Source organism: Ochotona curzoniae, unplaced genomic scaffold (genome assembly GCF_017591425.1).
Source record: "Ochotona curzoniae isolate NIBS_2020 unplaced genomic scaffold, NIBS_Ocur_1.0 scaffold_4937, whole genome shotgun sequence".
In the NCBI taxonomy this organism is placed as follows: domain Eukaryota; kingdom Metazoa; phylum Chordata; class Mammalia; order Lagomorpha; family Ochotonidae; genus Ochotona; species Ochotona curzoniae.
This window is the reverse complement of record NW_024467126.1, coordinates 2,097,884-2,119,795: the sequence shown is the minus strand read 5'-3', so window position 1 is coordinate 2,119,795 and position 21,912 is coordinate 2,097,884. Positions and strand designations below refer to the sequence as shown.

General features: G+C 56.6%; 1 protein-coding gene across 2 annotated transcripts in view; it reads right to left on the bottom strand.

Annotated features, from left to right (window-relative positions):
* PACS1 (phosphofurin acidic cluster sorting protein 1) overlaps window positions 1-21,912 on the bottom strand; it is a 130,832-nt gene that overhangs the window by 9,198 nt on the left and 99,722 nt on the right. Inside the window, exons 2-13 of one of the 2 annotated variants that reach the window (XM_040971024.1) lie at window positions 20,178-20,265; window positions 13,190-13,279; window positions 12,516-12,641; window positions 10,803-10,947; window positions 10,550-10,641; window positions 10,383-10,463; window positions 8,433-8,492; window positions 7,697-7,857; window positions 6,881-6,974; window positions 1,156-1,236; window positions 512-627; window positions 279-414 (exon numbers count right to left, since the gene is read on the bottom strand). In XM_040971024.1, coding sequence (XP_040826958.1) covers window positions 279-414; window positions 512-627; window positions 1,156-1,236; window positions 6,881-6,974; window positions 7,697-7,857; window positions 8,433-8,492; window positions 10,383-10,463; window positions 10,550-10,641; window positions 10,803-10,947; window positions 12,516-12,641; window positions 13,190-13,279; window positions 20,178-20,265 — 1,270 coding nt within the window. The remainder of the gene's footprint in view (window positions 1-278; window positions 415-511; window positions 628-1,155; window positions 1,237-6,880; window positions 6,975-7,696; window positions 7,858-8,432; window positions 8,493-10,382; window positions 10,464-10,549; window positions 10,642-10,802; window positions 10,948-12,515; window positions 12,642-13,189; window positions 13,280-20,177; window positions 20,266-21,912) is intronic. The other variant, XM_040971025.1, reaches the window with a different exon arrangement.

Here is a 21,912-nt window from a genome sequence, read left to right as displayed (position 1 = left end):
CACGGAAGGCCTGTAGCCCAAGCCGAGGCCTCCAACGACCTCCAGACTGGCAGCTGGGGAACGTGTAGGCACAACAGCCCAGAGGGTGGGGAAGGGCACTCCGGCTCTCGCCCCCTGCTGTCCCCTGGCCAAGGCGTCACAGAAAGCATGGAGGGTCCTCCCCTGGTAGGGTGTCTTTCAAGACTTGTGTCTAGAGCATTTCAAAGCATTTCTGCCCTCCCTTCCACTTAACCGACCCAGGGAGTTGTTAGAAGTGACACCTCGGGGTCCCAGAGCACCTGTGTGCCGTGGCCCAGGTCCGGCGAGCGCTCGCTGTCCGAGCTGTTGGTCCTCTCACTCAGGGGCTTGGAGAGCTGCCGCTCCTTCAGGGGCGTGCTCCTCTTCTGCCGTGGTGTGTGCATGCCTTCCACTTTGCTGTCAGGAAGGGGAGATGGGTGTGGGGGGATGGGGGTGGAGCAGCCCCTTGGCCCAGGCCCAGGCCCGCGCGGGGTGGCCCTGTGGCCAGCAGTACCTGGGTGAGGCTGAGCCCTGCAGGTCCGCCTTGCTGGACTTGAGGGGAGTCTTGACTTTCTCCGGCACTGCCAGACTCGTGCTCACATCTCCAAACATGTCCTGGTCGGTGATCTGCTGCCAGGCGGGAAGGCAGCAGAGGTCATGACCAGGGCCCGTCACCTCCGTGGCCAGCTGAGGGCAGGAGCCCCTGCACCCGCTCCAGCTCCCTGACGGGCCTAGGAAAGGGCGCTGGCCCGCACCCGAGCAGGCCTGGAGGTTTGGGTCTGCCGCTGTCTTTCTCACTGACTGTCCTCGCCTTGATGCCAATGCCTGTCCACCTTCCTTCCGGCTCCCCAACATGCACCCACCCCCCATCTTCTGAGTCCAGACCTTGCCTTTGTCTCAGATCCCCCCTTTCTAAAAAGACTTATCAGCTCTGATCAATGGGGAGAAAGGGACATGTCTGGTTAGCTAATTTGAGGAAAAACCTGATCTCCAGGGTGTTACATCCTATGAGCAATGCTGTAAGGGAATGAGAGGCACTCGCAATCTACATGCTTATGACAAGTTGACAGGTGGCACCGAGGGCCTTTTCTGAACTTATAAAGGCACACATGCTTGCGCCAATGGCAGAAGTGGGGTGAAGGGGGGAACCTGACATACCAGAGTATCTGTTTCAGTCAGGCTGTCCTCTTGGCTTTTGATCCAAGTGGACTTGACCTTCTCCAGAGCAGCCAACTCCATCTGCAAAGAGAGAGTGCCGAGTCACTGCCGAGTCACTGCCGAGTCACTGCTGTTCGCAGGCCCACCCTGGGCTTGTCTGACCCTAGCATGTTCTCTGCCTGACCCTTATCCCTGGGCTCTGCATCTCTGGGGGGCACACTTGCACAAAATGTAACCAAGATGGTTTGTGGGAGTCCGTTGCTTTTGTAACAATCAGGGGCTAACACAGTGCCAGGGAGACCCAAAAGCCCAGACTCCTAGGACATGTCCGTGGGAGAGGAAGTTCAAGGCTGAGGGCTCGGCTGCCGGATGGGGAGGCCTTCCACCCTGGGTGCAGCAGGTCAAGGCGCCCCACCCACCAAAGAAGGATCTTCCGGTTCAGGTCTTTGACTCTGAGGGACATCCATGGTGGCTTGGCAGAAATACCCAGAACGCACTCCCTTCCCCAGCAGGATGTGTTCAGCAAAAAGATAACCAATGTTAAACTGTTTAAATGTTTGTTCTTTCTCATCTACTTGAAAGGCAGCATGCATGTGTGCACGCATGCGCGCGCACACACACACACAGAGTGGGGGACCGGGCCAGACCACAGCCAGGAGCCAGGAGCCAGGAGCCTGGAGCTCCATTTTGGCATCCCACATGGTGGCATTCTGGAACGGGATGGAGGCGCCGACCCAAGTGGCATCTTAACCGGCCACACCACAGACCTGCCCCTCAAGGACACTCTTCAGTCGGGAACTTGTTCCTAACTCCCACTCTGAAATGCTGACACCTTACTTTGTTAAATGCTTCTGGCTGTGCAGGCATCACAGCCGCAGCTGGGGGCTGCTGTGGGGCGGTGGGCTGGGGGCTGGGCTGCAGGGCAGTGTGAGCCTTGACTGAATCTCTCTTGCAGGAAAGCAGAACCCACGACTCAAGAGCCTTTCTACACCGCAGCCAGCAGGTCCAGTGTCACTGGTGAACCAGGACCAAGCAGCTCCCACACGGCTGGGATAGCCTCTGTGCTATGGGCTGGTCATCACTGTTCCTGGATTCCATCACCGCACGCCAGTGGCAGCCATGCCCACCTCCCCTGGCCAAACCTGGCTGCAGCCATTGCTGAATATCCTTGGCCATTTGCAGAGCCACCTGCAGATTAGCCCAACATGCCCAGCCAGGCCCCAGGAGCCTGTGTCCCAAGTTGGCCCGTCCCATGCAACAGCCCCCAGCACACACAGTGGGCCCAGTCACATGCTGTCTACATGAGCAGTAGATGACAACGGTCTGTGGCCTGGCTGCACCCCCAGAAGGGCCATGGTCACACCAAAACAGAAGGTGGCTGTGCTCAATTTTGGATCTCAGCAAGACTGGCAGACTCAACATGCTGTGCAGAAAATGAGTAGGTGATGATGCTGCCATGTGGGGAGGCGTCCAGGCAGCCTCATGGTCAAGCCCCGGGGTGGCTGCAGCCCTGTTTATTTTTTTCTTAAAGAGATCTAAGGGTCCGGTGCCATAGCCTAGTGGCTAAAGTCCTTGTCTTGAATGCACTGGGAATCCCATATGGGCATTGGTTCATGTCCTGGTGGCCCCATTTCCCATCCACCTCCCTGCTTGTGGCCTGGGAAAGCAGTCGAGGATGGCCCAAAGCCTTGGGACCCTGAACCCGCGTGGGAAGAGGCTCTGGGATCCTGGCTTCGGATTGGCTCAGCTCTGGCCATTGCGGCCACTTGGGGAGTGAATCATCAGACTGAAGATCTTCCTCTCTCTCTTCTTCTCCTCTCTTTAATAAAAGATTTTAGGGAGTTATTTATTTCTTTGAAAGGCAGAGTTACAGAGAGATAAGGAGAGACAGTGAGAGATCTTCCCCTGTTGGCTCGTTCCACAAATTGCTACACCGGCCAGAGCTGTGCTGCTAGGAAGTCAGGAGTTAGGAGGGGCCCCAGGACTTGGCCCATCCTCCACTGTTTTCCCAGGCGCACACTCAGCAGGGAGCTCAGGCCATTGCAGCCACTTTAAAAAAAAAAATAAAAATTTACTTACTTTTCTTCCACCCACTGGGTCACACCCCAAGTGGCCGCAACAGCCAGAACTAGGCCCATCCAAAGCTGGGAACCAAGAGCCTCTTCCAGGTCTCCCACACGGGTACAGGATCCCAAGGCTTTGGGCCATCCTTGACTGCTTTCACAGGCCACAAGCAGGGAGCTGGATGGAAAGTGGAGCAGCTGGGACTCGAACCAGTGCCCATATGGGATCTTGGTGTGTGCAGGCAAGGATTTAGCCATTGAGCCATTGTGCTGGGCCCAAATAAGTAAATTTAAAACCAACAACAACAACAAAAAGCAAAAAACCTGTATCTTTCATTTTTCTGTTGCGCTGGAGGTCAAGCCTGGCACAGAAGCCAGACCACCCCCAGGGAGCCCTGCCCCGTCTCCTGTGGGTTCCGTTCTTCCGAGTGCTAAGTGCCCCTCTGCCCCAGGAGCTGGGCCCTCTGTGGTCTCCAGCACAGGCCAGCAGGCCATCGTCTCACACCTGGGAAGCAGTGGCCTTCCCCAACACAGTCAGGTACAGGTCAGGTGCTGGAGAACGAGATAAGACCATCACTGTGGGCTTGAGTCTCAACAAAAACGCTACAATGGCAAGAAGGCAACAGTGTGTGTCAGCTGACATTCTTTCTGGCTCTAGCTTGATAAACTGAATCCTCTGAACATTTGGGCAGCCAAAAAGGAAGATGAACGAAAATCGAAATAACACAGCCAGAAGATGGGTGGGCGAAAGGCCGTCCAGCTGAGGCAGCAGGGGCACCACGTACCCCGACGCCCTCGGGGGAAGGCACAGCTTAGCTCTTTACTTCCGGTGGCGCCTTTGCTACCCAAGGCTTCCAAAGTCCCACGCCCATATCAAGACATATGGAGCTCTTCAGAATAGAAACACCAGCAACCAGCAACTAGCAACATGAGTTTGAAATCTGGCCAAGGGAATCAGAATTTGAAGGTCTGAATTTGGAAAAAAAATAAAAAGGTCCAGATTCTATCAATTTAGGAGTCTAAAGCTGAGCCAGCTCTAAGGTGCCCTGCGGGGGCCCAGCACCAGGCAGGCACGGGCACTGCCCCGTGGCCCCCACGGCGTCTCCATGGATGCGCACGCCTCTCACAGGTGCCGCTGCCTGCTCCCAATGGCGGGCTGCTCTGGCAGGCAGTTCCATCCTGGAAACATCACAGAAGGTACTAAGGCAAACTCACAAATAGGGGCACTTAGGCAGGTTGTGGGAGACGCTGTTAGAAGACAGGCATGGGGAGGGTGGGGGCCTGGCAGGACACGGGGGTGTCATCCTTCGCTGCCTTCCCAGGTGCATCAGCAGGGAGCTGGACCACAAGCAGCCAGGAACAACACAGGACGCGGCGGGTGGAAGCAGAAGCTCAACCTGCAGCACCACACCTCCCCTGATGAACTTCTACATTAAAAAAAAGCCATTTTTATTTGAAAGGCAGATTTGTACAAAGAAAGGAGAGACCGAGAGAGAGAGAGAGACACAGAGAGGTCCCCCATCCACAGCTTCATTCTCTAAATGGTCACAGTGGCCAGAGCTGAGCTGATTTGAAGCTGGGAGCCAGGAACCCATTCCTGGTCTCTCACACGGGTGCAGGGGCCCAAGGACCTGGGCAAGCCTCTGCTACTTTCCCAGGCCACAAGCAGGGAGCTGGATGGGAAGCAGGGCTAGCAGGTAGCCAGTGCGTGGCTTGGGGCTTAGGACCACCAACGCTTAAGCTATCACACAGCCCACATTCCGGCACCTTCTGTGCAGCTAAGCCCTATTTGCCATCACGCACCAGACTCAGTGACACCTTCCTAGGTGAGGCCATGTGCCCCAACCCCAGGCTAGATCCCACCCCTTTCGGTTCTTCAAGCAACACTGTGTGTAGCTCTTCCCGTTCTGTAACAGGAGGATCCCCAGCCTAGGAGCGGTGTGCTTCCTGCCCCCCAACCTCACTTACGTCCCAGTGACACAGGGGAGACAGGCAGGAAGACAGGATAGGAACAAAGGAGCTGGAAGATTCTTTCAATAATTTCTGTTAGCCTTGCACTATAATGCCACACTGTTAATCCACGAAGCTCACTTTCCCACAATGCACTGGTTTCTCTCACACCAGGAAGAAGGGGCTGCCATGTGGTCCTGTGGAAGCCTGGCTCTGTTTATAGAGCACGAGACCCCCGAGTCACACACAGAGACACAGCAGGCACACAGGGGGACACACACACAGACACTAACCCGCATCCCAAGCCCGGCCCGCTGGTGTATCAGCCCTGACTCCAAGGAGGGAGCTGCTTGGTGCACGAGTGGTCCTCTGTGCTTGACTTCCTGCCCTCACTGGGCCTTCTCCATGCCCTCTCGTCACGGTCAGCTCGCTGACCCACTCAGCAACGTGCCCCTCCTGTCGGGCTGGGGTGCCCACACTCCCTCCCCCCAGGTTTCCCAGTGCTCACTGCCTTCATGCCTCTGCTTAGAGTCTTGCTCCGTGGGGACAAACACTGTGACCCGTGTGTGTGTGTGTGTGTGTGTGTGTGTACACTCTCCCTCTGCCTTCCAATAAACCCTACCGCCTGCTCACTGCCAGGACTCCTGGTTTGCTCTCAAGTTCAGGATGTAAGGCCCTGGGCTACCTCTAACGCGGGGGTCTGGCTGCCCACACAGGAAGCAGCCGCCACCCCCGCCTGAAGCTGCCAGCACTCTCTGAGCGCACACTGTGTGGTGCAGGCAGAACGCCTTCCGGGCCAGCTCACGGTGACGCCACTGTCGTGCTGCAGCGCATTGGTTGTTGCTGACCCTGGCCAAGGACGGCTTGTCCCTCACGGAGCGGGCAGCGTACTGTCCTCGTAGATGGGCAGGCCGGGTCACACCCCGAACATGACCAGCACAGCTTGAGGAGCTTCAGCTACCTGTCACTGCGAGGGGTGGTGAGGAGGGCACAGACTCAAGATCCTTGCACCTGTCCTGCTTAGAAGCCAGCAGCTGGGGCACAGCGCCACCTGGCGGTGGAAGAAAGGCCTGCAGGCGTTGACGTTGGCACCGGCTGCGCGCCTGCCAGGCTTGTGGCATCTGCTCCTGTGGGGCAGCCTTGCATCCCTCTAGTGAGCAAGTGATCAGGCCACATCTGCTGGCAAAGCGGCAGGAATAGGAGGACTAAAAGGCTTCGGTTCTTTCATCTACTACCTGGGCTTTCAGGAGCAAACCATGAGCTCTGCTCTAAAACCACACACAGCATCCACTTGCCTCTAGATGGGCACAGGGGCAGGCACTGCCTGTGACCCCCTGAGGGGCCCAAGCATCATAGCATACAGCCTGCCTTGTCCCTCTCACTCAGCGCTCACCTTCAGTCCTGCTGGGTCATGAAGCCCCTCTGCCTTCTCCTCTCTTGAGGCCCATCTGCTGTCTCCTGGATAGCCCTGCCCCATCCAGACTCCCTTCTCATTGGTGCTGGCCCCGTGCACCCACCAAGCCAGGCTTGGAGCCTCCCTGCCAGGGCGGGAACACACCAGAACATGAGGGCCAGACGCAGCACGCCCTCCATGGCCAAGCCCCACCTGGAAGCTGGGGCAGGATGCAGCCATGAGCGGAGCCTGGCTCAGAGGGCCCCGTCCCCTGCCTTCCTCCCTGCCCTCCCGCTGCCTGCAGCCAGGGTCTGCTCACCGGACTGGCAGTGTCCTTTCCCAGGCTCCCCTTGCCGTTGAGGCTGCCAATCTCCGTCTGAGAGCTGGACTGCGACATCCCCTCAAAGAAGGGCCTGTGGCCAAGAACCAGAGACGTGTCAGAGGGCACCAGGCCCAGCTCAGTGCTCAGAGGGCACCAGGCCCACCTTAGCACTCAAGTGCACCAGGCCCGGCTCAGTGCTCACAGGGAACCAGGCCCGGCTCAGTGCTCACAAGGCCAGGCTGGCCTTGAACTCAGTGCTCAGAGGGCATCAGGCCCACTTCAGTGCTCACAGAGTATCAGGCCCACCTCAGTACTCAGAGGGCACCAGGCCTGGCTCAGCGCTCAGGGCACCAGGCCCACTTCAGCACTCACAGGGCACCAGGCCCGGCTCAGTGCTCACAAGGCCAGGCTGGCCTTGAGCTCAGTACAGACTGAGAGATGCAATGGCCAGAGGCTGGTGAGGAGTGGCACCAGGAGGGAGTACGCACCCACCACCGTCAGGAGTGGGGAAGAGGGCCGGTAAGGACCCATCGCTGGTGTGCCTGAAGCTGTACCCAGGACAGGGGGACTCCAAGGAGCTAACCACAGTGAACTTTACAGGTTTAGAAGGGAGGTGAGCAGAAGGTACAGCTTGTAAGAAGTGGGGGGCAGCCTCACTCGAGCTTGTGGGGGATGCGGGGGATGTAGGGGAAGGGGGAGGCAGCCTCACTCGAGCTTGTGGGGGATGCGGGGGACGTAGGCGAGGGGGGAGGCAGCCTCACTCGAGCTTGTGGGGGATGCGGGGGACGTAGGCGAGGGGGGAGGCAGCCTCACTTGAGCTTGGGCTTCGGGGTGCTGAGGATGCTCTCTGTCTCCTCCATCTCCGGGCCGCTGTCGCTGGGGTTATACATTTCCAGACTGTCGTACAGCTCGTCCAAGTCCTCCTCTACCTCTCGAATCTGCTCCCGGGACACGTGCTCCAGCCCAAATCCCACCTGCAGGGGCAAAGGAACTGCTGGGGTTAGGGATTCTTGGTAGACGAGATGCCCCTTTTCCCGGGCAGACACTAGCTGGCCCTCCCTGAAACTGCCGAGCAGGGTGGTCCACGTGTCCTTCCTGTGGTGGTCCTCACTCCAGGGGGCTACGGTGCTGGTGGGCCAGCCCCACCACCCTGAACAGCCCGCAGATGGTCCTTACCCCAACCCCGGAGCCCCAGGAGGCAGGGAGTTCTCCTCGAGTAACTCGAGGATGGAGTGAACAACCTCCATGCCCACACTTGGTACTGGCACCCACACCCAGTAGCTGCGCAGCCTTGTCTCAGCCCCACAGACTCCTGAGCACCGTGTAGACGGCCTGCCTGTCTGTCCAGTAGCTCACCCCCTTCTTTGGCTACCCTGAATGGGCACAAGCAAAGCCAGGGGGCCATGGCCGGTCCGTCACAACATGGCCTGCAGCACACTGGGTACGCAGTGGGGCGTAGGCATGGTCCTGCCAGAACCCCGACTCCCAGTGGCAACACGGGAACTTGGGGACCCCAGCTCACCATGAGCCTCAGGAGCAGGGGCCATACCTCATCAGAAACTTTAAAGCGCTTCAGGAGGGCCACGAACTTCTGCTTGATGTTGGGTTGCTGTGGGACAGACGGCACAGGGCTCTCAGAGGGCACCAACACTGACCCTCAGTCAGGACGTGCGAGGACACCAGGACGCTCCCCCCAGCAGCATGTAGTGGGACAGGGGCCACTGAGGCCACTTCGAGAGTGAACCAGTGCATGAAGATCTCTTACTTACCCCTCATCCCCATCATCTCTGCTTTTTCAAATTAATAAGCACATCCAGACAGACATCTGGATGCTATATGTAGCCTCTGTAACAGTGTCTTCTGGATTGATAACATTTCCTCCAAGGCCTACTTGGCAAAGCTTGACTTTTAAGAACCCACGGGGAGGGACAGGGTGTGTGGTGCAGTGCACTAAGCTACCACCTGGGACACCCACACCCCATGTAGGGGTGCCTGCCTGAGACCGAGCTTCTGATCCAGCCCCCTGCTAACACGCTTGAGCAGCAACACACGGTGACTCAGGTGCCTGGGTCCCCACCACCGTGTGGGAGATACGGATGGAGCCCCTGGCACCTGGCTGTGGCCCAGAACAACCCCAGCCGCTGCAGCCGCCTGGGGAAGGGACCCAGTGAGTGGAAGATCTCTTTGTCTCTTTCTGAAAATCTGCCTTTCAAAGAAATAAAAAGAAGTGAAGCATACAAACAAATTTAGGACAAGTTAAATATTTTTGCTGTGGCTGAGCCCTGTACCGGCCCGGGGGCTCAGCCCGGGCTTGCCCAGACACCATCAAGGAGAAGGCAAGTCTTCATGCCTGCTCTGAGGGATACCATTGTCGCAGCCTTGGTGCTTTACATGGCATCCAGGGACACTTGGGGTGGGGGACACGTCTAGGGTAGGTGTAGCAGCTGTGTCACTGGGGTGGGGGTGGGACGTCATTTTGGGGAGTGCAGCACTGCGGCCACCCCACACAGCGGCCCCGGGACTCCAGGCTCAGTGCAGGGTCACTGAGGAGATTCTAGAATCTCACGGAAGAGGTGTCACCTGAAGGTACCCAGAGGGTCTCCAAGGTGTTGAGCTTGTCGTCAGGACTGCAACCAGATCCTGTGGAACCTGGGCCCCCTGCAGCCCTGGGGCCCTAGAGTGCTGTTTGCACGGATGCTCGCCAGCCTCGTGGGGCGCCTGGATGGAGTGGCTCCCTCCACACGCACGGCGGGGCTTGGGACGGCTCCTGAGGGGCATGGCGTCCCGGCTGTGCTCTGCTCCTCACTCCCAAACCTCTACACTCCCCTGCTAGTCCCTGAAGCCCACGATATTCCGGCGGGGACTGCTGTATCCTAGGGTGGTGATTTGCTCTGGCGGCGGAGGTGGGGGGAATGCAGAGGGACGCACCGTGTCTGAAAGAGCCAGAAGGCCCCAGCCCATCTGAGGGAACTCTCAGTCCAGCACAGCCCCCCTGCCCCTGGAGCCTCAGCAGTCCAGCACAGCCCCCTGCCCCTGGGCATAGTCCCCTGCCCCTGGGCACAGCCCCCCTGCCCCTGGAGCCTCAGCAGCCCAGCCCAGCCCCCTGCCCCTGGAGCCTCAGCAGCCCAGCACAGCCCCCTGCCCCTGGAGCCTCAGCAGTCCAGCACAGCCCCCTGCCCCTGGGCACAGCCCCCTGCCCCTGGAGCCTTGGCAGCCCAGCCCAGCCCCCTGCCCCTGGAGCCTCGGCAGCCCAGCACAGCCCCCTGCCCCTGGAGCCTTGGCAGCCCAGCACTGCCCCCTGCCCCTGGAGCCTCGGCAGCCCAGCACAGCCCCCTGCCCCTGGAGCCTTGGCAGCCCAGCACTGCCCCCTGTCCCTGGAGCCTCAGCAGTCCAGCACAGCCCCCTGTCCCTGGAGCCTCAGCAGTCCAGCACAGCCCCCTGCCCCTGGAGCCTCGGCAGTCCAGCACAGCCCCCTGCCCCTGGAGCCTCGGCAGCTCACCCGTGTAATGGCTGAAGTCGAGGTCAGTTTCCTTCGGGTCTTCTTCACTTTCCTCAGATCCTCATCTTCATAGAACAGGTCCTGGTGGGGTGGGGGGAAGCGGGAGTGAGGCAGAAGCCCCGGGAGCCTGCCAGACGCCACCTGAGGGACTGCGATGGATGTGGTACCTGCCCATGAAGGGGGTCATCACTGCCTTCCTGCTCGGACGAGAAGCTTTCCTCCTCCTCCTCAGAGTAATTGTCGATGTCAGGAGAACGATCTGGAACAGACGGCTCAGTGAGATGGCACGTCCAGACTGTGCGACAGGCAGCACTCAGGGCTCCCCCTCAACACTGAGGCAGCGGCCGGCTCAGCTTTCCTGGGGTGGAGGTGGGATGGGCTCCCCGGGCACACGCTCTCCACACGCTGTGCTCGTCTCACCTGACAGCTTGGATTTGATGCCCTCGTGGTCGATGGGCTGGCTGGACAGGGAGTAGATCTTTATTTCCGCCACGGGCACAGAGGCATCCTTCACGTTGCTGTGCAGGCCCAGGGCCAGGGCGCCTTCGTGAGGGTGCTGCATCACCTAGGGTCAGAGGGCAGTGGCACGAGTAAAGTGTGCACAACATCACAACACCCAGCTTTGCCTCCTGAGCCCTAGCTTGCTCCGAGCAGGCCCTCCCCAGGGCGAGTCACAGAATCTTCCCCAAGGCGGGCGCCAGAAACGCCCGTGTTGTGGAGCACATGGTCTGGGCTCCGGCATCCACTCCATGTTGACCAGATGCTTCTGTTTAACCCCACATCAACACGGCTATCCCTCCTTCAGTCAGGCTTCTGCAACGAAAACTGCACCAACCCCCAAAGGGGGCCGGTGTGGAGGCAAAGTGGGTTAAGCTGCCATTTGTCGATGCAGGCATCCCACACTGGAGTGCTGGTTTGTGCCCTAGCTGCTCCACTTCCCACATAGCTCAACTCCCTCCTAACGGCCTGAGAAAGCAGCAGAAGATGTTCAAGTCCCCGGGCCCATACCACCCACATGGAGGACCTACAAGGAGCTCCTGGATTTGGACCTCCAGCCATTTGGGGAGTGAACCAGAGGCTGCAAGCTCTGTCTCCTGCTTTCATAAAACAAACAAGCAAGCAAACAAAACCACCCAAGAAAGCAGATCTAAGAGGGAGCCAGCGAGCTCGGGGCGTCTACTGGCCACATCGGAAACAACTTGAGTATCAAAACAGACAATGACCAGCAAGCAGAGCTGGCATCTCAAGGCAACTGGGATGCCAGACGCAGCCTAAATGGGATCTTGGTAGTCCGGGGGTCAGGCAAGAGGATTCTCACGACATGTTGGTGAGTCACTCTCGAGCGGTTCAGAGGAGCCCACAGTGTGTCTGTGAGTGTACACACGACACGAGAACAGTAGGTCAGGCGTGGGTCGAGCTGCTGAGCAAACAGCACAGGCAAGGCCAAGCATGCAAGCTCCGAGCGGTATCCTGACAGCTCTTCTGCAAGCCTACAACTATCTTTTTTAAGTTACAGAGGGCTGGGTGTTTGGAAGTGAACCAGTGGACGAAAGGTCCATTTCTCACAAGATAAATAAAAAGTTAAAGAAAAAAAAAACCATTGTGACAAGTATTTGAGGGATGTTCTGTAGCTCTGATAATTTGATCTTAGGGAATAAAATTTAACAGCCAGCTGACCAGCCAACCAGCCGCAAGAATCCCAGGCTGGGGCTTGGCGTGGTGACCTAGTGGTTAAAGTCCTCGCCCTGCATACACTGGGACCCCATATGGATGCCAATTCGTGTCCTGGTGGCCCTGTTTCCCATCTAGCTCCCTGTTTGTGGCCTGGGAAAACAGTTAAGGGTGACCCAGGGCCTTGGGACCCTGCATCTGTGTGGGAGACCCGGGGAGGCTCCGGGCTCTTAGCTTTGGATCAGTGCAGCTCCAGCCTTTGTGGCTGCTTGGGGAGTGAATCTATCAACGGAAGATCTTCCTCTCTGCTGTCTCTCCTCATCTCCGTATCTCTGATTTTCCAACAAAAATAAAATAAATCTTAAAAAAAAAAAAAAAGCATCCCAGGGTGGGATCCCGGGAGGGCTGGTACGGCCCTGGGCTCCAAGCTGGAGGCCGTCGCTGCAGAAACATCCTGCTTACCTCCGCCATGTTGATGAGTCCCACGGCCAAAGTCTTGTAGCCCAGGATGGTCCGGTTCTTGTATCGCTTCCTCCTCTGCAACATGATCTGTAGCTTATTGGCATCTCGCTTTAGGAAATGAGGGTACTGTGGGGCACATGACAGGGCCAAGAGGAGACTGAGCAGGCAGGACCCACGCACGCCCTGGGTCTCAGCTGCCCTGACTGGGTGTGGGAGAAATGCGATGGAGACTGCCGCAGGAGGGGCTGCCTCTGAGCGCGAGGTCCACATGCGTTCACAAAGCGTTTTCTGTGCCCTGGGATCCAGAGTTGTCTCCATGTATTTCAATCTGGGTTACTGAGATTAGGATGGGAGAGGCATCCTGGCAGGAGGGGAAAAGGATGGGGTGGGAGGAGGACAGAGGATGGAGAGGATCATGTGGGCTCATAGGAGGCCAAGGTGGTAAATAAAACCAGAGAAAGTGCTGTGAATCCAGAAGGATGCGGACCAGGCCGGGGCTGAGTGTGACAGGAGGAAGGGTGCAGCAGGCGGCTTCAGGTCAGCCAAACCAAGGGCTCAGGCTTGTTGCTCAGCAGCCTGGGTGGGCCTCCGTGGCCCTGCAGGGGGCACTGGGGAGGGAGGACAGGGATCTCTAGCTGCCAGCATGGACAGAGGCCTGCTGGGGCGGGCCTCACCTGGAGAGAGAAGGCCAACTGGAGCTCAGTTTCCGCCACCCCGCTGGTGGGCAGGGTGATCTCGTTCGAGCGAAGAATCCTTTTCGAACCCTGAAACCAAGAGAAAAAAAACAAAAAAATCCTGTCACTGGGCCCAGTGCTGTTGCCTAGTGGCTAAAGTCCTTGCCTTGCATGTGCTAAGATCCCAAATGAGTGCCAGTTTTTATCTGATCTAGAGGACAGCCCAAAGCCTTGGGACCTTGCACCCACATGGGAGACCTGCAAAAAGCTCCTGGTTCCTGGCTTTGGATCAGCTCAGCACCGACCGTTGTGGCCACTTGGGGACTGTGAATTAATGGACGAAAAATATTCCTTACTGTCCTTCCTTCTCTCTGTAAATCTGTCTTTCCAATAAAAAAAAAAAATAAATCTTACTCCCCCCCACCCCCAAAAAAACACCCCTGTCATAGCTGTGTCATTGACAGGCCAAAGCAAGCGGTCTAGTGTTTGCGACAACTTGCAACCCAGTAGGCTTCTGTGGAACCATCTGAGCGCTTCTTCCGTCTCTGCTGCACTTACTTCATCAGAGTGTGGCGGGTGCATTCTGTGTTAAGCAGCAGGTGCACCCATAGTTCTCCCAGGCTTTGGGAAGGCCACAGCCCATGACCCCCTCCCAAGCCTCCCTCTCTCCCCTCGGAAGGCCACCTCAGCCAGCTGTCCTCTCCCGGGCAGGTGCTCGCTAACTTGCCTGCAGGTCTCAGCCTTCAGGTCATTTTCTTCCAGTAAGATTTCCCTTCTGTTCCTTCCCCGCCCAACCTGCCCTGGGTCAGACGCCCTCTCACTGACTAAACACCTCGCGAGGACAAGGACACGTCTCCTTCAACCTGAGTTCCAGAAAATCACACAGCAAATAAAGGATGTGAAATAAATTTATCTAAGGAAAGAAGAAAAAGGAGTTTTTTTAAAAATAAAAATAAACATGATTTTATTTATTTTTCTTTTTTCAATTTAGGTGAAGGATTTTATTAGTCAGGGAAGAGTCTGCTCCCTGGTAGGAGACAGTCCGGGACCACTTCCACGTGGCAGTGACTGCATGAGGGAAATGGCCTCACACAGGTTATACCATCGGTAGCAACATAAATAAATCGACAACATCCCGGTTGGTAAGGATGCGGTAAGATTTGTACACTCACTCTCCATGGGCAACAAAGTGAGAGCAACGTTCTAGAAAGTACAATGGCCCAACAGGCTCATCCTTCACCTGCAAGTGTCGGCATCCCATGTGGGCTCTGCTTCATGTCCCGGCTACTCTGCTTCCCATCCAGCTCCCTACTAATGCACCTGGAAAAGCAGCGTAGGATGGCCCAGCTGCCTGGGACCCTGCACCTGTGTGGGAGACCCAGAAGAAGCTCCTGGCTCCTGGCTTTGGATTGGCTCACTCTAGCTGCTGCGGCCGTTTGGAGGGTGAATGAGCAAACAGAGTAGCTCTGTCTCTTCTCTCCATAATAAATTTTTCAAATTAAAATAAAATAAATTCCAAAGGAAATAACTTTTCTTTCTTTCTTTAGTTTACTCCTCAAATGTCCCAGCAGTCAGAGTCGGGTCGGGTTGAAGCCAAGAACCTGGATGGCAAGGAGCCAGGCACTTGGGCCCTACCCACCATCTCCCAGGGGGCACATCTGCAGGAAGCCGGACCAGAAGTACAGCAGCTGGGGCTTGACTTGTGCAGTCTGAGAAGGAATCTGAAGGTGCCAACAATCAGGGTGAGTTAACTTATCCTTGCACTGTAAGCAGACGTGAGAGCACTATGGTATAGTGAGTTAAGACATTGCCTGCAGGGCCCAGTGCTGTGGCCTAGGGCTAAAGTCCTCCCCTTGAACGCACTGGGATCCCATATAGGACTCTGGTTCTAACCCCAACCCCGGCAGCTCCACTTCCCATCCAGTCCCTGCCTGTGGCCTGGGAAAGCAGTTGAGGACAGCCCAAAGCCTTGGGACTCTGCACCCGTGTGCGAGACTTGGAAGAAGTTCCCGGATCCTGCCTTCGGATCGGCCGTTGTGGTCATTTGGGGAGTGAATCATCGGACGGAAGATCTTCCTCTCTATCTCTCCTCTCAAATATCTGACTTTGTAATGAAAATAAAAACAATTCTAAAAAAAAAAAAAAAAAAAAAAGACACTGCCTGCAGTGCTGGCATCCCACATGGGTACCAGTTTGAATCCAAGCTTTTCCACTTCTGACCCACCTGGAAAAGCAGCACAACGGCCCAGGTCTGGCCATTGTGGTCTTTTCGGAAGTAAACCCGCGAATTGGAGGGGTTCACCCCCCTCCATGCAAATTTTTAAAAATCTATTTATTTTTATTGGAAAGGAAGAATTACAGCAAGGAGTGATAGAAAGATCTTCCATTCACTGGCTCACCCTTCAAATGACTGCAATGGCGAGAGATGAGCTAAGTCAAAGCCAGGAGCCAGGAGCTTCTTCCAGGTCTCCCATGCAGGTGCAGGATCCCAAGGCTTTGGGCTGTCCTCCACTGCTTTCCCAGGCCACAAGTAGGGAGCTAGGTGGGAAACGGAGCAGCTGAATACAAACCAGCGCCCATTTGGGATCTGCGCTTGAAGGGGGGATTAATAAATCAAGCCATTGCGCTGGAAATAAATCAAGGAAGAAATCTGAAAGCTGTGAAAAAAGAGATCAGGAGGCTCAACCAAAACCTTTTTTCCCCTAAATTGAGATTCATTGTAGATGACAGTGCAGCACGTGATCTTGAGTGCAGGACCCACAGGCCACGGTATGCCCGGGCGCAGCCCGCTTCGCTCCCACCAGCCCCTCACTGCTTCCAGGGGCGAGCAACACTCTCATTTTTCTTGCTGTTACAGTGAAGGAAGCAGAGCTGGCTGGTCCTGGCTGGGTCTCTGCTGCCCACCACGGTCTGTGTGCGGCTCTCCGTCTGCTGTGGGGGCAACAGCTTGCCCCTCTTTGCCTAGCAGCCCTGCAGTGCCGAATGCCCGGCACCTTGCTTATTTAGCCTCTTGTGATGGGACCTTCACATAGTGTCTTTTCTGGATCTTGACCACAGTGGCTAATGTTGCTCTTCTTGGCCAAGATGGTGGGTACTTTCTGACTCTCAGATAAACCCCTTGGGTGGAGCTGCTTGGCTTGAGGGTAGAAGTGAGCTTAACTTCACAAGGATGTGTCAGGCTGGCTTCCAACGCCCTGGTCCCCAGCGCCAGCACGAGCCCTGGCTGCTCCGCCTGTTCGCCTGTGTGAGGCGGCCAGACTTGCTCACAGTTCCACACGGGCAGCGTGCGCGTCCGACAGCCACACCACGTAGCACCTCCGACCAGTCCACAGTGCTCCTGGGAGTCTCCTGGCAAGAGACTCCAGACCTGACTGAACCCCTCTGCCCACTAAAAACAGCTGGCCTGTTTGTCTTGGTCTTGAGTAGCTTTTTCTTGGTCGTTTCTAGAGATCATTTATCAGATATTTTGTCTACTATTTTCCTTACTGGTATCCTTTGATGGAATATATAATTTTTATCAAGTTCTTTTGCTAGTTTTTCTTTTGTGGTTATGCCTTTTGGCTAAGAAAGTCTTACTTGCACTAGCATGGTGGTGTAAATGGTTAAGCTACCACCTGTAGGGTCAGCATCCCATTTGGGCAGCAGTCTCAAGTGCTCCATTTCTGATCCAGCCCCCAATGCTTGTGGGAAAGCAGTGGAAGATGGCACAGGTCCTTGGGTACCTGCAATCACTTGGGGTACCTGGATGAAGCTCCCAGCTCCTGCTTCAGCCTGGCCTGGGAGGCGCTCTCACTGGGCATGGCAGGCAGGTGGTCTCCTTGCCACTCATCAGCGCTCTAGAACATTCTCCAAGTTCCCACTTGGAAATAACAAGAGTCTCAGCTCCCTGACTTCTTCCTTTTCTTCTTCTCTGTGTGTGTGTGTGTGTTTATGTTTTTTCTCCATGGCTTCTTGTTGCTGTCACCTTAGCCCACATCCAGGTTTCAGCTACTGGCTGCCCGCCGCTCTCCCCGGGGCTGCTCTGATCTCTTCCCACCTGCCTGGCTGTGGAGTCGCCCAAAGCCTCTTCCAACCACCTTGGCCACTTGACATGACCAGCTCTGGCCCTTGTTATCACTATAATCAGTATGTGGTTTCAATCCCATACCTGCCACGCTGGTGCCCCCTCTTAGCTTTCTAGCTCTTTCCAGTTCAACAATAATTCTCGCAGCTCATCAGCCTTTCTGTGCCCTGACATGACGTCCCTCCCTCCCTTCCCCGCCTAGACGCTGCCAGCTGTCTCTACACACATGCCCTCACACATCCCAGCTTCTCCCCTGTACTGCTCATCAGTTCCAGCCCAGTGCAGTATGACCGCACCAGCCGACAGGACCGGACAGAAGTGTGGAACGAGGCTGGCTGGTCTGGAGCACGGCTTGGTAGCCATGCGGTTTCTTCCCAAGTCCCTTCGCTTTCCCACTCTGCTGGCAGGCAGGGAGTGATGCCATTGTTCCCGTTCTCCCTCAGATCCCCAATATCTATCACCCCCACCTTAAGTTGATACCCAGCCGAAGGCGCCGGCCTCCTCCAGGGGCTGGCTCCCGGGCGGCAGGGCTGGACGGAGGCTTGGGCAGCCACGTGTTCGGAGCCGGGTGGGTCAGTTCTAAGCTAATACCCCAACCCCTCTTCACAGAGGATGGAGGAGTGTTCCCCATGAGTACCTGCTTACACCTCTGTCCTGCTTCATGGGAACACCCCCACTTCGCTGTTTGAAATCATGTGGCCTGAGGGTCCCGGCCTCCCCCCCTCCCCCAGGACACTGCTCGAGCCGCTCCCCTCCCCCAGGACACTGCTCGAGCCGCTCCCCTCCCCCAGGACACTGCTCGAGCCGCCCCCCTCCAGTTCCCCTCCTTGCTCTGAACATCGTATTAACAAACATGACTTCTCCCACAGTAACCAAAAACCCTTTCCTAGTCCCACAGGCTCGGCTGGCTTCCCGCACAGGCTGCCTCCCTTCCGGCACAGCCTCTGGGGCTGTCTATTTTTGTTCTCTTGAATCCTCTCACATTTTCTTGTAACTGCAGCCCAGCAGCTTTCCTGTCTCCACCAGGCCACTAAACTTTTTTTTTTTTTTAAGAGCTAGACTGTTCATTATTTTTAAAATTTTATTGGAAAGTCAGATATACAGAGAGAAGACAAGACAAGAAAGGAAGATGTTCCATCCACTGATTCACTCCCCAAGTGGCCACAGCGGCCAGAGCTGAGGTGATCCAGAGCCAGGAGCCTCTTCTGGGTCTCCCACGCAGGTGCAGGGTCCCAAGGCTTTGGGCCGTCCTTGACTGCTTTCCCAGGCCACAGGCAGGGAGCTGGATGGGAAGTGGGGCTGCTAGGATTAGAACCGGTGCCTCTATGTGATCCCAGCACGCGCAAGGTGAGGACTTTAGTCACTAGGCTACTGCACTGGGCCCAGGTTGTTGATTATTGAGAGCACAGCTGACTATCAGGTGACAGTCTGCCTGCAGAGTCCTTGCTTCTGGAGAGCAGGAGCTGTGCCAGGTGCCGTAATGGCACGAGAACGTGTCCTGGAGACAGACTGGGCTTCTCTGTGATGGGTGGGATCTTGACCTCAAGCTCGTTCTTAAGTGGAGCTGCTTTTACTCTCAGCCGGCAGCTGCAGACCGTTGAGGCAGTGTGGAGAGCGTCAACAATGCCAGGGCTTTCACCACCACAGTGCTTCAGGGTGCCCTCACAGTGGGCCTGCCTCCGGGCAGGCCAGCAGCACACACTCCCTGGACAGCCACTAAACGCTGGAACAGGCGAATGTGATTGTATCTAATTACTTTCATTTACTTCTAAGTGCAGTAATAAAAAAATTAAGGCTAACTTTAAGTGGCATTAATTTTAGAAAGCATAATTTAATCAGAAAATAAAAAGCAAATGACTGATTTTGGTATAAAGCATTCTATTGCAGGGATGACAGAAGCACCCGGGAACGCAGACAAGCATTGCACACGCGTGCAGCCCAGGGCACCGGCCCTCAGCCAGGTAAGGCAGCGCCGCCTGCGGCCGACAGGCAGGTGGGGAAGGACACGCCGAAAAGCCCCAACCGCCTGTGTCCTGGGCCGCACTCACGTTTCCAACCCGTGGCCGCGGACGGCTCTGCAATTTGGCAGGAATTATACACACAAAAGAGGGAACGAGAAAGCTACGGGGTAACACGGCCATTCACGAAGAGTAATCCAGTTTGAGGGCTAAGTGAGGAGCACGTCATCCCGGGCTGCGAGGCATCTGCTTGACAACACAGGCTGCTGAGGGGGTCCCGGGTTCCGTGCTGACGGCCCCTCATGAGCCCCCAGTCCTGCTGCTGCTGAGGGGATCCCGGGTTCCGTGCTGACGGCCCCTCATGAGCCCCCAGTCCCGCTGAGGCTGAGGAGGGGGTCCCGGGTTCCGTGCTGACGGCCCCTCATGAGCCCCCAGTCCCGGTGCGGCTGCTGGTTTTCTGCTCGGTAAGGGGGCCCTGCCTGGCGCGGCCGCTGCCTCTCCCTCCCTGAGATGGCGGCCACTCAGAGAACTAACCATCTCCCCGCAAGCCCGAGGGCGGGGAGTGAGATGCGAGATCACCCAGAAGGTGAGCAGCCCAGTCATCTCTAAGTCTTCCCCACACCACAGACAACTGGCTGCGGCATCCCAACCCTGGCATCTGCTGAGAAACCCACCCCGCTGCTCTCCCAGCTGCTGCGTGGTCTTGTGCCTCGCCAGGCCCATGTCAGTCCTGAGCTAATCCCCCTGGCCAGAGCAGGGAGAGCGGTGTCGGTGTTTTTGTTCCTCTCCACCCCCCGACAATTAAGAAGGTGTGAGGAAATGAAATGGTGTGCCTCAGCTAACAGGCAGGCGGGCCGTGAGGCGTGGAGAGCTGGGTGGGCTCTGCAGGCTGACACCCGCAAGGTGTGGGGGCTTTCTGCGGGCAGGGACGTCTCTGACCCTGGACACCTGCTTCCACCCCGCTCACCTGCAGCTTCACGGCGATGACCACGGAGCTCAGATCTTTGTCCATTTCTTTGAGCATCACCAGCTTCTTCAGGGTCAAGTTGAACAGCCTGGAGGAAGACAGGGATTCCGTCAATTAAGAGGTGCTCCTGTGTCTCCAGCCGAAACCAGCCTGCCCTGTGGGTCATGGCAGGTGCGATGGAGCACATACAGGGTCTGGGGAGGGCAGAGATGGCTGCCCCTCACCCAGTTCCTCCTCTACCCTCCACCCAAGCACATCTGCTGCATTCACAGGTGATCATCCGTGCAAAGGAAACAGATGCCGCCAGCAGGAAATGGCAGTAAACTCAATGACAGCTGAATTCTGCTCCAGGTACATACAAAATCTTCAGTACCACAAGTTGCAAAGGTCCTCTTGGCTAAAAGTGATGGGACCGTCCCCAACCCCGCAGTCTCAGGGACAAGAATGGACTTGACCATGATCCTGACCACAACAGAGACCACACGACCTGCAACGCCGCCCAAGGTTGTGACGGCAGCTTCGTGGGGCTCCCACAGCCCTTGGGAAAGACAAACCATGACCCGCAGGCCGCTGGACCCTGGCCCATCTCGCCTCTAACAGAACACACATACTACGATAGCACACTAGGATAGAATTACAGTAGAAGAAAAAAAATCACAAACATGTCTCTTAAGTATTTCCTATTTTATTTATTTGAAAGGCAGAGTTAAGAGAGAGGAGAAGGGAGGGAAGCAATAGAGAGACCAAGATCTTCCATTTGCTGGTTCACTCCCCCAGTGGTCCGGGCTGGAGCAGGCTGAACTCAGCATGGGTTCATGCAGCAGAGACCCAAGCACCTGAGCTGCCAGCTGCTGCCTCCTGGGGGGTGCCAGCTGCTGCCTGAGGGGTGCCAGCTGCTGCCTGGGGGGCTGCCAGCTGCTGCCTCCCGGGGGGTGCTTGCACAGGAAGCTGGAACCTGCAGTGCATTGGGCATTGTATCACTCTTTCTGATGCCCCAAGTGGTACTTTATTTTTTTTTAAAGCTTTATTATTTGTTTTTATTGGAAAGTCAGATACACAGAGAGCAGGAGAGGCAGAGATCTTCCATCCACTGAGTCACCCCGCAAGTAGCTGCAAACTAGAGCTGAGTTGATCCCAAGCCAGGAACGAGGAGCTTCTTCAGGGTCTCCCAGGCAGGTACAGGGTCCCAATGCTTTGGGCCGTCCTCGACTGCTTTCCCAGAGAAAGCAGGGAGCTGGATGGGAAGTGGGACTACAGGGATTAGAACTGGTGCCGCCCAAATGGGATCCTGGAGCATGCAAGGTGAGGACTTTAGCTGCTAGGCTACCACGTCAGGCTCCCGAAGTGGCATCTTAACTGCTGTGCCAGATACCCGCCCTCAGTAAGTGTTTCGCCCTGGGCTGGGTGGGCTGCCTGCGGGTGATGTTTGCTTGTATCCTGTCCTGAAGTGCCTGGGTCCTGCTTTTCCGCTCAACCTCCTGTCAGTGCAGACCCCGGGGAGGCAGAGCTGATGGTTCGAGTACTTGGGTTCCTGCCATCCACAGGGGAAACCCGCTTAAAACCATGTGGTTAAAGATTTCTTGGCCAGGGCTGAGTTCCTGGACAAGCCCTGGCACTGTGGCTTCTGGAGAGTGAACTGGAGAATCGTTCTTCCTCCGTCTCTCAGCCACCACCCCAGGGCCTCCAGCGTCAAGAGAGCCAGAGGTGTGCTCGGGTCTGTTGGGACACTCGACGC